General features: G+C 45.8%; 1 protein-coding gene across 6 annotated transcripts in view; it reads right to left on the bottom strand.

Annotated features, from left to right (window-relative positions):
- Positions 1 to 15,352, bottom strand: part of LOC146855326 (uncharacterized) — a 915,814-nt gene that overhangs the window by 499,206 nt on the left and 401,256 nt on the right. For all 6 annotated transcript variants that reach the window (XR_014981308.1, XM_085653035.1, XM_085653037.1 and 3 more), the window contains one exon: positions 4,417 to 4,485. Coding sequence is in view for 5 of the 6 variants with exons in the window: in XM_085653035.1 (XP_085509161.1) it covers positions 4,417 to 4,485 (69 nt within the window). In the remaining variant the exon portion in view is untranslated. The remainder of the gene's footprint in view (positions 1 to 4,416; positions 4,486 to 15,352) is intronic.

The raw sequence follows: 15,352 nt of genomic DNA, 5'->3' as shown, positions 1-15,352 counted from the left end.
CGCAGTTGCCGCCCACTTCCCGCACCTCACGCGGACGATCGCGTCTGACCCCTCGATCGGAACACACTCCTAGGTGTTCCTACGGTAAGCCGACAACTTCTTACTCTCGGCTACCTCCCCATGGGTGCTTCCTCCGTATAACGCCTCCCTCCCACAGTGCTCACCAGGAGCCACCGACCGCTCTTCTCACTGCCGCCTTGCCCCTACCACGAGTAGCCTCTCCCGCCGAATCTTAGGAAAATGGTTTCCTCATAATTGCGTTCTTCTGTTGTCCAATCCAAAGGCACTATCTCACCTCAGAAGCTTTGAAACAGTGGTTGACCATCACATCACCTCATGAGCTCAACCTTGCCACGCACGCTACCACTACCTTGACGGCTATTCACCATAGTCACAGCCTCGTACTCAATGCTTTTCAGCGTTTTCGGCATGCACTCTACACGGATGGTTTTCTCCCTCACACCCGCGATCACAAAATCGCTCACCGATCCAAGAGCGCCAAAACCTCACTCAATGCATGAGGCACGTCCTAGGACCGCACAACTGTTGCTGTTCTGTACGTCGCTATTTGAAATGCTGATCTATTTTGTTGTTTTCCCCTTCCTTCCCTTGTTCATTTCAACAGGCATTGTAATTTATACCAGGCAATTTTTTCCTAATTTTGAGTCCTGATGATGATCCCACTGTACGAGGAGCTAGGGATCGAAACGTCGACTTTCTAGAACAGTACCACATTGTATCCACTGTGAAAATGTATTGTGGTTTCTGTTGGTCTGAGCTTACTTAAAGTCGATTAAAGTTGTATTGTAAGCCCCCATGTTTGCTCCCAAAGCCTTTTGCCTGCCATTTCTTTCTACTTTTATCTGACTTTCTTTTTTTTGGGTGAAAACTTGGTACAGGATTGTGCCCTTGTTTCCTCACTCTTCACTATCCTATTTTCAAACTTTGTGAAATTCAAGAATAAATGTTCCTTTGTCCGACTGGACACTGGAGGAATACACATAGGTCTCATTGAAGTCTATGCTGAAACAAGTTACCTTAATTTAGATTATGCTAAGGACCATTGTTCTTAAGATACATGAATACCCGTGGTCCTAAGCTACCTTTATCGGGTCCCCCTTGTTAACCACATCGCCACTGTAGTTACAGTCGGCACCATGTTGGAAGGGCTTGTCTTCTAGTTTGTGTCGTTAAATGCGAGAATAAGAGCAATTATTTCCTCTTTCTTCCCCTGTATTTATTTTTTTGTAGCCCAGTGGGAGGCTGAAGTACCTTGCGATTTAAGGTAAATACCTCAATCTACCATGCTTGAACATGAATGTGTCTGTAATGTAACGGCTGCTCATGTAAAGTGCAGTCATACTGGGCCCCGGGAGAGCGCTGCCTACCGGGGCCCTTCCCTTCCAATAGTACACACTTAGCTGCTCCAATTTAGCGATGCTCACAGATTGGTTGGGCTGCAACCATGATTGCAGCTCTGCGTATGCAAATTAAAACAAGACCAGTCCCCCTTTAAAAGAAAGCCCAAAATAAAATATCCTACCAAAAAGAAGCCCAATTGCCATGGACATCGGATAGTTTAAAAAAGTAAAATAAATACAACAAACAGAGCGGGAGGCACAGTGCACGAGACAGCACCAGTACAGCTGGGGCAGTAAAAGGAGATGGGAGGGAGGAATGCTATATTTACGTGAAAGCAGCTATGGCTCCGAAGCTGAGCACAGGCAAACAGTAACAGACCAGGAAACCAAGAAAAAAATAATCCCCCAAAGATCACATAAAGAACCATAGCAAAATTAGACAGTACTTAGTCCCTGGTGCATGGGAGGAACTGAAGAGAAAAAGGAGGGACAAAGAGGCAGGGCTGACCAGCTAGCAAGCAAGGATTTTTAACCCCTTTGCCGCGGGGTTATTCCCCCGCGGGAGGGGGAGGGAGGGGGGGGGATGGCGGCGCTGATCTCGTGATGAGCCCAGTTCGTCAGGAGGCAGAGTGGAGCTGATTGATTCTCCCACACAGGCAGGGAATCAATTGCGCGTGGGAGTGCCGCGACCATTATGACGAGCCCAGCTCGTCATGAGCACAGCTCCACTGTGCCTCATGGAGAGTTGGGCTCGTCATAAGCATGGAAGCAGTTAAAGGACATTGAAACAAACAAATGGAAAGCAAGGGGATGGCTTTAATCCCAAAAAAGAAGTTACAACAGGTCTCGAATGCTAGATCTAAAAAGGGACTACATTTGTAAGTACATTCGGTTTTGGAATTGCGATTTGTAAAAAATCGCGATAAGGAAATCACAAATCAGAACTTTCGTACATCTAGCCTTTTGTATGTTAGGGCTTGCAAATCTTGTCCGAATTAAGAAATTGCTGTCAGAGCAGTTTCCCATCAAGTAAAGAACATATTCAAACGTAAGGTAAACATTAAAGGAAAAAATACAGAAAAAGAGGGCATTTCACCAAAGCTCATAAAAGTGGCCAGTAACCTTAAGCTCATTATTCCAGGTTTAATAAAGACACTATAAGCATCTTCTTCTGTGCATTTTAGAATGGCAAAATCGTATTAGTCATTTTATTTCACCTCCCCTTGAAAGATTAGCTAATTTCTAGTGGTATGTATAACTGATACCCTCTTCAAACACTTTTATGGCTTCTAAATGCTTGTTAGGAAAGTATTATTACCAACCTGCTATGAATGGAATGACCTGCCTAACTAGTCTGCATCCTTCAATATCACATTATGACTGCTTTTTGTCGAACTCTATGGTCCACATCTTCTCCTTAAGACATTTTCTCTGATCTAAGAAACCCATTTCCAGATAAAGCTGACTGCGATCAACCACTTAGTTCTAATACTAATCTGCGTCTGCTCCCCTTACACAACAAAATGTCGCAGAAATGAGCATTACTGTTAGAAAGAATGCACTGCAGCTTTGATATAAGATGGGCCTTATATAGTCATTATACTGTCTGCATAGTTCTGTAACCTAACGAGTGGTGTCTGACCACAATAACCCCATACAAAAAGCTCCCTTCAGGCATTTAATCGGATTGGATTGTCAACATTGCTGCTCACTTCAGTCTTAAAACGGCATCCGGTCTTAAGCACCGACACAAGTGCTTCCCATGGGGCTGCATGTCTTTTCATCACTATATTATACACAAGACTGGGAGTAATCTCTCTGTTCAATAAACAACCTTCTGAGGATAGCAAATGTTTTACCAAGTGACAAACGGAAAAGCATTAGCTAGAAGACACAATGCTCTAGTCTTGCGGGCTAGTAATAAGACAACTGCTTGATCTGACTGATAGAAGCTTAGCATTCCGAGATGGATCAAATGAACAACAAGGACAATGGTTAAGGCATTCAATGACAGACAAAAAAAGAGCAGACACCACTTATGTAGGAAGCTACAAAATGGATTTAATGGAGGTGGATAGAAGAATGCATTTGCTCAAGGTTCAGGTTACCCAGGTTTACAGCAATAATTATTTTACATTTATCTGTGAGTGCCTATCAAGGTCACAACAGATGTCAGCAGCAAGAACGTAACTCGCTCATTCAGCTTGCTTGCCAAGTTTGAATGTCGGCAAGAACAACTCTGCCTTCCATCCTTCTGATGACAATAAAGTGGGTATCAGTGATTTGAGGAAGAGTCACTCGCTATTTACAGCACACACAAAAGGAAAATTGGGATATAAAAAACTATATGAAACAATTTATAATTAGGTTTGTTGTCTGACAGAGGACATTTTGGTTGTAGGTGCGATTTATTTTATCAGGCCATGAGAGAATGAGACTTGCTAGGAGTACCACTTATGGATGTCTGTGGAGGAAGAGCGAAATTACTCCTGCAAGCTTGTAAATCATCTTTTCTCCATTTGATCCCATGCCTTACCACTGCCATTCCAGAAGGTGTGGATGTCATCTTTCACTGAAGAAGTTTATCGGCAAAAAACAGGGTAAAACCATATTTATACATTCAGATGGGTGCCAATGCCCAATGCTAAGAATGCAGAGACTTGCCTATATCCACTATAATAATCATACAATCATATATCATCAGTTACCTTCTACATGAAAATATATGCTTCATTTCTTGTCTCTTTAGATTTGGCATCACAGTTGCTGAACCATTCCTCTCTCTCTCTCTCTCTCTCTCTCTCTCTCTCTCTCTCTCTCTCTCTCCCTCTCTCTCAATGGCATGTAAACCCACACAAGAGCCTCTTCAGCCTCACCAGACTCGAAGGAATTATCGATATGACATCAGATTATAGGCACACTATTAAGTCACTCAAGAACTAAATATACATGTGCTTCAAGAGGTGTTTCTCCACCCATGGAAGGGGTTCATAAAAGTACAATTGATAACTGCAAAAACAACTTCAAAATGTATAATATTTGGAAATGAACAAACCTGTGCATCCATCCCTCCTGAGGCAAACTGTTCTCCATTTCTTGAAAAAGCGACAGCAAGGACAGGACCCTAAAATTTCCAAACAAGGTTATGAGTATAAAATATCCATCTATGCACATAGTTTATGCAGGTGGATTTTTGAGTGTCACAAGTACATTCAATTAGTTAACGTCTATTTTTTTACCCATATAATAACTGATGCAGAAAATGATGTGTTCAATTAGAATGCAGTAGGTAACTATAGACGTAAAACTGCGGCTTATTTATTCAAGGTAAACAGTAGTAATTTTATTCAGAGGATAGCCAGGGCAAGATGTTTAGGGGCTGTGCCATATAGCATAAAAGGGGTTTTAGTTTGGACAGGAGTGTGGTTCTCCCCTACAATACCCTTACACATTGCAAATGATGGTGAGTTTTTAAAGAATACAACATATTTTTGGCAGCCATAACAGCCTACAATTCGTCTGCTTGCTGGACAGATGCGAGGGTCCATTCATGGGCATGTTCTTGGCACAGCGGGTCCATGAACCTCTCATAGTGCTTTGTGGTGGAGTGAGCCGACGGCACTGGTGAGGATTATCTCCCCCCAACCCCCAGGGCAAGGCCTCGGCTGGTGATTGCCACGATCCTAAATTACATGGACAGAGAAGCAATCATTACACATGTACGGCTTCAGGATAAGATAACCTACCAATCTCACCATATCATGATATTCCCTGACTGTACGAAAATGGTGCAAAAGCAGCGTCAGTCCTTTACAGTAGCCAAGCAACACTCACAGGAACTGAAGATACAGTATATGCTTCTATATCCGGCACGCTTGGCGGTGGTACTTAACTCAAACTCTCCGGAGGAAGTTTTTCATTGGATAGAAGATGGTGACAATGAAACCTCACGACACATGGACTCCGATTCGTCACAGGGTGACAAGAGGGACCAACCAACAAAAATCCTGGCGACGTGGAGTAACAGAACCAGATCTTCCTGGCAGAGTTTCTGACACAATGAAGAGTCTGAGATCCAGGCCTGGACACTATCTGGGGCTCTTGTTCGTCCATGAACGATTAAACTGTACTGGGACTCTGGTAACATTTGCATGCTTAGCAGTGTGTAACACAGTATATATGACCGCAAGCCAAAGAGATAGGAATTTAATACTCTCTAGTGATTAATATTAGTTGGGAATGGGGATCCAATGGAAGTGTCCATGTGGTGCCCCCTAAAAAGGCTCCGTGTCGAGACATCCAGCAATAGGTACTTCTTATTTTTGAAGTGTGGGGGTATGAGAAGGTTGGGGGGCGTTGTATGCTTTATAATGCTGAAATTCACAGACCCATTAAACATCCATTCCAGGGACCACATCCTCAATTCCCACTCATCCACCCTAGCCCCTGATGAGTAACACTAGATCTGAAGGCTCCGAGGGACACCGCCACATGATATCTTGGAAAGTCCTCTGTGGCACACCCCTGCTCGTCGGCCACACCTCATTTCGACCTGTATAACCCATGATGGTGCCAGAGCTGCAGGCACCGTTTCCCAACTATCTTCACTATCGGGCAGGTGGAAGTTGTCATGTCAGCTGATTATCATGCAAATCTGCTAGTTAAAAATCCAAGCGTGCGGCACACTCGCTATCCTACCAGTCGACTGTTGATAAGGGGGAGGGTAGGACCTAAGAGAGCACCTGTTGCAATTGGCATTTCCCGCAGGGTCTTCCCCAAACTTTTTGCCTTTTACCTCCTATTTTTCTGACCCTGTTTTTGTTGGATTCTGGACACGTTACCGCTGTTGATAAGTGCTAAACTGCATATGCTCTCCATATAAATTGTGATATGATTGGTTACCCATGATTGGCATATGTGACTTACTGGTAAGTCCCTAGTAAAGTGCACGGTGTGTGTCAGGGCCTGTAAATCAAATGCTACTAATGGGCTTGCAGCACTGGTTGTGCTACCCACATAAGTCGCTCTGTAAATGTTTCTCAGATCTACCACTGTAGTGTCTGCGAACGCAGTTTGTAACTGCCATGTTGACATGGCAAGGGCACCCACTTGTCAGGCCCAAATCTTCTCTTTCCTTACATGTAAGTCACCCCTAAGTTAGTTCCAAAGTACCCCCATGGGCAGAGTGCGGTATGGGAAAGGTAGGACATGTACTTGTGTGTGTGACATGTCCTGATAGTGAAATACTGTGCATTTAGTTTTTCTCTATTGAAAGGTTGTCTGTCCCATAGGCTTATCATTGGGGTTGCACTGTAACATTTTTACATCTGTATCTTTCAATAGGGAAAAGATAGAAAAATCAGGTTTAGGCTCTCTGAACTCAGAATTTATTAATGCACCTTTTGGTGAAGGTGGTTTTTAAATTCTGTGTTTGAAAATGCCACTTTTCGAAAGTGAGCATATACTTACTTCACCATACTGTGTGCCTCTGGCTATTTGTGTATTCAGCGTCTGGTGTTTGAGTGACAGGAGCTGGGGATGTGAATTCACTCTAGACAGTCACTTGGGGGGTTGAGGTGTGCCCTGCCTTGTTTGGGTGAATTATTGCTGGCTGAATAGACCTGGTCTGCATTTAGAATGGTGGGAAGAGTGTTGCTTGCACCCGAATAGGCTGTGTCTCCTTTTTCACAATGCTGTCTGTGCCTCCTGTGGTCATGTTGCATCAGGGAGGACAGGACTGGTTTGGACTGGGTTCAGAGACCCTTACAGCAAAGAGAACAATGACAAAATGAGGTATAAGTATTGCACCTAAAACCCCATGACTTTCGATTACTTCAAGGAACAAGAGGACCCTGCCAAGAGAGGAGCGGAAAGACTGTGTGAGGAGCGCTACCTTTTCTGTGTGAGGGGTAGGTTGGCCTGCAGTTGCTGCTTCTGTCTGTGGTGGAGGAAAAGGACTGATTTTTTTTGCCCTGCTGTGGTTTCCTGCTTGTGCAGAATCTCCAAGGGCTTGTGTGCGCTGGCCTCCTGTTGGAAGTCTCAGGGATACACAGGACTTCAAGGCGAAAGATCCTTGAGGGGTCTAAAAATAACTTGCCTGGTGGGAGAGCTGAAGAGATGTGTGACCAGTACTGTTCCTAAATATGAGTGGGTTGGGCCGGCCTGCAGTTGCTGATTCTGTCTGAAGTAGGAAAAGAACAGGACTGTTCTTCACCCTTTTATTTCACAGAAAAGCGCATGAGAAGCTCCTTACTGTTCAACTCAAAGCGTGAGGAGCGCTGTTTCTGCTCCCTGGCTCTTTGATGTGCTTAGAGCGTGGAGGGTGCTACTTATGCCTATAGGAACAGCGTGTGCCTAGCTCCTTGGTATCATGAGCTCACAGCGCCACGGGAGCACTGTGTATCGGGAGAAGGGGAAGCATCCTGTCTGGTTGCTCCCCTCAGAAGGCCCAGCCAGCCAAGTGACAGGAGTCAGCACCACGCCGCAGGAATCCCTCAAACTCAACCCTTTTCAGCACAAGTCGGTGCTACGTGGTCGCAGCACCGCTGAAGAACCTGCTGGGAGACCTGTGAGCCATGCCGGGGCTCATGTGGGAGAAGTGCCTGCAGGATTGAGGCCGCTTCCACCGGTCCATCATCACCCTTGCTGGGAGCGAGCCAGGCTTCCAAGGGTTCTCTGCCTGGCCCGTCCTCGGACCAGTGTGGGTGCCAGCAGTCTCTGGACCTCATAGAGGCGAGGGGAGACCCCAGAGGAGATTATACTGCTGCTCCGCCCTGCCATGGACGGCGGGAAGTGACAGTTTGGTTTGCAGACATACAGGGGAGACCGAGTAGGGTCTACCAGAGGATCGCCGCAAAGAGGTTCCACTGGGGCATCGTGGTCACTGGTAAACCCGCCACATCTGTGAGCAAGGTACAGGTTGGCAGCCTGAATCTGCAAACCACCGCTAGAGCACTGGAACAGTGTGCCCGCCAAGTGAGTAGCACAGAGGTGCTGATGTTGGCAGTTTTCTGTCCCCATAGTGATTCACGCCATTTGCCTGCTCCTTATAAAACCAGTGAGACACATTTTGGTGTAGCTGGGGCACCCTGGAGTGCGCAAAGTGATCTTAGGCCTCATATGTTTTACATGAGGGACAAAGTGATTGCGGCCTAATATGTTATACATGGGGGACAAAGTGATTGTGGCCTAATATGTTTGACATGGAGAGCAAAGTGATATGTTTTAGGACATGTGCAATCTATGAGTATTTATTTACCCTATTGCACTAAATGAAATGTTTATGACAATCGCCTTTTGGCAAAGTGATTTATGATCTCTGTGATGTCTTGACAATTGTCCAGTTGGCAAAGTGATTTATGTGATGGTGATTAATGTGTTTTATGTATAATACAAAGGATATTTTTATATAACCGTGTGTGGAGTCGCTTTTTGTGGTATGCCTAGTGGGTCACTGGTGTGTGTGTGTGTTGCGCAAACACTTTAAAAAAGGGACAGCCTCTGGGACAAGCCTGACTGCTCCACCAAGCTACCAGGAGGGTGAGCAGGCGTTATCTTGAGTGTGTAACTCCCTTACCCTGACTAGAGTAGTGGGTTCTGCCTGGCTAAGGTGCATAACCTAGCCAACCAGAAACCCCATTTCTAACAGCACCACTCCTCGATGATGTAAGTTATGCCTTTCCTGTAAGTTTTCTAATCCCCCACTACATTGAGATGGCAGTCTCTTGTGCACTTGGTCATTTTATAACCTTTCCCTGCACCACAGTAAATAGATGCAGCAATACAATCTTTAGTGTATTTTACCTTGCTTTATACATATCATCTTTTAGTGTGTGACTACAGGAGGTGTCCTTGTTTTGAGGAAAAGAAACATCAAGAAAGAGTAGGTTCGATATTTCTAGCTGTCATCAATGATGTCATTTGAAATGTCAACAGCGATGTCATAAATGTCATAGAACATGTCACGAGTGATGTAATATGTGAGCTCATAAGCAGTGCATGGCGGGCCAAGTTATAGTTAGAGCTGCTAAGTATAACTGGTGAATTTCTGTGTTTTTTTGCTCAAAACTTTAATGTTGTTACTGACTATAGACACATATTTGTGTGTGTGTGTATATATATATATATATATATATTTATTTATTTTTATATAGATGACATTGGATGTAGACACCTTGATGTTGAACAGTTCAGTAACAAGCTAGCTTTTACTCTATTTTTCAGCAGAAAACTGCAGTTATTCTGATTAAACACAAGCCACAGCGCAGCATCTAGATGTAGAAATGTACTATAAAATTAGACAAACTGATACCCTGCTCCAACTGTGGGGAAAATTAAGAGAAAGGTGTCTGTCAGGTCAGATGTGTACTAGCTGTATTCAGCATACATAATAGCTTTAAGGAAACCAGCTGCTTCCATTACCCCGCATGCCTTGTACTGGGCAGTTTGCCTCACAGCCTCAGTTTTCCAGATCATGCTGACTGGATCTCTGAACACTTGAGGGGTTTCAACTCCTCTTTTTTCTGAAGAAATCCATGTTTTTACCTTTACTTGACAGCATATAAAGTCTACTGCTATTTCCTTGTACCTAAATACCTTCAGGGAAAGGATATTGTTTTCTTCAAAATGCCTTCAGTATATGTGAAGTGCCTCTCCTGTGGGAGAAAGAAGGCTGCTGATGACTCGGCCAGTGTGTGGTCTGTTTGCCTGCCTCTCACTCTGTCGAGGACGGTCCTTTCTGAACGAAAATAACAAAATGAGCTCTTAAAGTCAGAGAAGGAATAAACCCGAGAGGAAAATCAGAAGAACTCAGGGCTGAGGAGGAAAGGAAGAAGCAAGGAAGAAGAGAGGGTTCTCCCTCTACTGTCGCAGATTCTCTCTTGAACAGGACCCCATAGAAGGAGATCCAGGGAGACAAAAATGCAGAATACACCACTATTATCACTCAAAGCACTCCCGCTATCCCCAGAAGCATCAGTTGACATCAAAACCTTCAGCACCAACCTGCCCGCCACTGAGTGGTTAAATGGCTCCTACAACATTGTCACCGAAAGCCCAGGTGCCGATCACGACCTCTACGGTACCGCCTCCTTCTTCATCAGTTCCTCCAACATTAAGGCTTCCTCCTTCGACGGCAACAGCAATGACACCGGCAAAAGAGTAAGTCCTGACACCAGCATATCACCAATCATAGACAACAGATTCAATGGCAGTAACTCCAAAGCACCATCTTCGACGTCGGGACACCATGTATCGGCACCGAGAATGCTTGTCTCTCCGGAGTCAACCCTGAGATGTAAAAAAGATAGACGTTGTGCCACTTTACCGCCTCAATTCATACAGTGTCTTCCACTCACACGGACACCGCCGACGACTCTATTGAAGAGCCTTTTTTCCAGTGAGACCAAGACTGAATATTCCAGCAGAGGATCCACTGCAAGACCCTCTCCAGCCACTAGTTTTAGAACCTCCAGTGCCACACTGTATGATCATTTCTCCAGCACCATAAATACCAAAACAACTTTTGGCACAAGGTACTCCGATCCCAGCAGTTCCACAATCATTGGAGCCTACTACTTCTGTATGTCGTTCATATACTCCTGATCGGCTTAAATGCATGAAAACTCCGACCACATCTCCAAGCACATTTAGGTTATCGTACATTGGATACATCATACATGCCTACATCAACCCCAACCTCTCCATTATAATCTATCTTGACATTCCAGGATGTCCTTGTTAGAAGTGCAGGAAAACTTAGGCACAGAGAGGTTCCTCACACCTCTGTCTCAGTTATAATGGAGCAGTACAAAAGGGGGTGGTGGTGGACGGAGCATCAGAACCACTCACACCCAGTCAACAGATCTGGGTTTGATCCATCACCGTTCTTTAGCACACTCTACCACCCCAGTTCAGACATGGCCATATGCAAATCAGTCTGACCCTGTGCCTCATGGGAACAGTCCAGCCCGAACTGCCAAGCCATGCCTTTCCTGGACCGGAAACAAGCTTCCTAGGACCGGTTTCTGGCATTTCAGCCGTCTTCAGCCAGGCTTGCTTGAATCCAGTGGCAAAGTGAGCAAGGGACTCACGTCTGAGCATACCCTGCCAACTTATGGCGAACAAAGCAGTACAAAAGGGGGAGGTGGTGGACGGAGCATCAGAACCAATCAAACACTCACACCCAGTCAACAGATCTGGGTTTGATCCATCACCGTTCTTTAGCACACTCTGCCACCCCAGTTCAGACATGGCCATATGCAAATCAGTCTGACCCTGTGCCTCATGGGAACAGTCCAGCCCGAACTGCCAAGCCATGCCTTTCCTGGACCGGAAACAAGCTTCCTAGGACCGGTTTCTGGCATTTCAGCCGTCTTCAGCCAGGCTTGCTTGAATCCAGTGGCAAAGTGAGCAAGGGACACACGCCTGAGCATACCCTGCCGATGGATTTAGGCCCAGATCTCTGTACTGGGGTGAATGTATGACATTGTTCTGCATTCTGTCCATCAATTGTTGTTTTTGCATTTGTCATCCTGAGTGGGACGGGCATGCTCAGACGTGAGTCCCGTGCTCTCCATGCCACTGGAATCAAGCTATTCTGGCTGACGAGGGCTGAAAGCCCGAAACCGGTCCTAGGATGCTTGTTTCCAGTCCAGGGAGGACCTGGCTTGGCAGTTCGGGCTGGACTGTTCCCATGGGGCACAGGGTCAAGACTGATTTGCATATGGCTGGGTCCAAACTGGAATGGCATGGTGAGCAAAAAAACGATGGATTTAGGCCCAGATCTCTGTACTGGGGTGAATGTATGACATTGTTCTGCATTCTGTCCATCAATTGTTGTTTTTGCATTTGGCACCCCGAGTGGGAAGGGTATGCTCAGACGTGAGTCCCGTGCTCTCCATGCCACTGGAATCAAGCTATTCTGGCTGACGAGGGCTGAAAGCCCGAAACCGGTCCTAGGATGCTTGTTTCCAGTCCAGGGAGGACCTGGCTTGGCAGTTCGGGCTGGACTGTTCCCATGGGGCACAGGGTCAAGACTGATTTGCATATGGCTGGGTCCAAACTGGAATGGCATGGTGAGCAAAAAAACGATGGATTTAGGCCCAGATCTCTGTACTGGGGTGAATGAATGACATTGTTCTGCATTCTGTCCATCAATTGTTGTTTTTGCATCAGTTATAATGGAGACATTACAACCTAGAGCATCGGCAAAACATGTTCTCCAACTGGTTTCAGGCTTCAATAAACTTTCAGAGGAAAAAATCTAAACACAAGCCACTTTAAAATCAGCTAATACAAGTCTTCTCAAGTAAAAAAAGTTTGCACAGCGAGATCCTTTATTTCTTCACCAGGAACCAAAACTAGACTCAGTTATAGTCTCTATAGTCCGCAAACTACAGCAACAGAGAGATTGGTACCACCACAGAGAAAAAGCTAAAAGATGGATGCAGAGGGCAGGAATGCCTGCTATTCAGCAGCAATAGCCCTTAAATCAGCCAGTGACTCGACTCTTCTCCGCTACTATGATAGAGGACCTTAGGAATGCAAGCTCACTTTCACAGATGATTAGCTGAAAGACAGGAAACAAAATGTTCTATTCGGTATTGAAGGAAGGATAGATTGAGGTCATAAGTGCAGCCATGGATGAGAAAACCTAGCAAATACATTTTGTGTCAGCATAAAATTATGATTTGCATAATGGGTTCCTCTAACATCATTGAAGCCGAATGCACAATCGAAAATGTTGATCTGATGAAAAAGGAGTCAAGAGTCTCTTAGAAGAGAGGGCCTGAAAGAGAAAAACTATTCTATCATTTGCAATTCTGCTGCAGGGACAACAGGCAACATCAGCGTGAGAGGGTATTACACCACCCTCACCCCCCCCCAATCGTCCTACTACCCTCAATCTCAGAGGAAACAAGTGTTCACATAGAATGAGTTGTGGCAGATGACAACAGCCACAACAGTCCTATTGAAACTCTACACCGGGAAAATCACTCTCACACAATAATAAACAATGAGGCAATCACTCCATTAACTCTTTTTGCCACTCCAGTGAAAAGGAGTATGACAAAGCACCTTGAGTAGTGAAGATGAATTATAACTAACAAATGGCAGCTATAAAAAACAATTTAAGGTTCCGCTGCCCATGACTCCCCCCGAAATGAGAATCACAACACCAGTTGCATGATCTATGGGTGAAAATAATCATCATTGAATGAAAATAACGAACAAGTTACTTACCTTCGGTAATGATATATCTGTAAGAAACATTAGTTAGTTATAGATTCCTTACCTTAGAATTACCCCCAGGCATCAGTCTGGATCTGGAAAGTTTTTTCATCAGCAGTACTTCTGCGCGTCAGAAGGTAGTGTCGGTCAGCTCCGAATCCGTTGTTGGCATCGTGCTCACCAGGATGACGTCGCAGCAGCTACTTAGACGCCGTGCAGGCTGACGTCAGTTCTGTACACGACTTCCGCGCCAGAAACAGAGCCATGCAAGACACTGACCACTGATGCACAAAACTAGGGCCCTGAAAGGATGTCCTTAACCCTAGAAATCAGTTCGCAGAACGGGGAGGATGGGAGGGGCGGTAAGGAATCTATAACTAATCAATGTTTCTTACAGATATATCGTTACCGAAGGTAAGTAACTTGATCATCTGAAAGAAACACGTTAGTTATAGATTCCTTACCTTAGAATAGATACCCCAGCAATACCAACCCCCAGTGGTGGGTCTGCGAACCAAGATCACACCAGAAAGTCCTGGAGAACAGAACTGCCAAAGAAGCTGTCTCTCCGGACTTGACTGTAAAGGCAGTAGTGTTTGGTAAAGGTGTGTATCGAAGCCCACATAGCTGCCTGACAAATGTCATTCAGAGGAACTCCACGTCCCAAAGCAGTAGTTGCTGCCGTCGCCCTGGTGGAATGGGCACGCAGTCCCACAGGAGGCTCCTTCTTTGCCAGAGAATAACAGGCTTTGATACAGAAGACAACCCATCGGGAGATAGTCCGCTTGTGTACGGCCCGCCCTCTCTTGGCGCCCACGTACTCAACAAAGAGCTGGTCGCTATCCAAATAAAAGGAAAGCGCACGTTTTGGGTCCAGACGTGGAGCCTCTCTTCCTCTTTCAAAGGATACGGAAAGAAGGTGGGCAAAGTGATAGTCTGCCCGATGTGGAAGGCAGTGACAACCTTGGGCAGGAAGGATGGACGAGTCCCGAGGACAACTTTGTCCGGATGCACAGAGAGAAAAGGAGGCTTAGAAGAAAGCGCCTGAAGCTCACTCATTCGTCTGGCAGGGGTGAAGGCCACCAGGAACGTAGTTTTGAGAGTCAAGAGCCTCAAAGGACAGTTGTGAAGCAGCTCAAAGGGAGCGCACATTAAGTAAGTTAAAACCAGGTTCAAATCCCACTGAGGCATAACGAAAGGAATAGGAGGAAAAAGATGAGTTAGGCTTTTCAAGAAACGATTTACAACCGGGGACTTGAAAAGGTAAGGCTGATCTGGAAGTCGAAGGAAGGCAGAGATGGCCAGAAGATAGCCCTTGATAGTGCCCAGAGCAGAGCCCTGCTGGGCTAAAGAAAGAAGAAACAAGAGAACCTCAGCAAGAGGGGCAGAAAGGGGATCCACCGCCTTTGCTGTGCACCATGCCACAAACTTGTTCCACCGGCAGGCGTATACCGTCTTAGTGGAGGGACGCCTGGCTGCCAAGATTACATCACAGACTTCAGGAGGCAGGTCGAAAGACGTCAACTGCTGCCGCTCAATCTCCATGCAAGGAGGTGGAGGCTGGACAGGTTCAGGTGGAGGACCGTGCCCTGTTGCTGCGACAGAAGATCCTACCGAGGAGGCAGTCGGATCGGAGGATCGAAGGCCATGTTGAGCAGCTCGGGGTAACAGACTCTTCGTGCCCAATCCGGAGCCACACGGATGACTTGGGCCCTGTCGCCCCGGAACTTCTTCAGCACTCGGGCAGAAGTTGTATAGGC

Source organism: Triturus cristatus, chromosome 4_1, assembly GCF_964204655.1.
Source record: "Triturus cristatus chromosome 4_1, aTriCri1.1, whole genome shotgun sequence".
NCBI classification, from domain to species: domain Eukaryota; kingdom Metazoa; phylum Chordata; class Amphibia; order Caudata; family Salamandridae; genus Triturus; species Triturus cristatus.
This window is presented reverse-complemented; position numbering and strand designations above follow the sequence as displayed.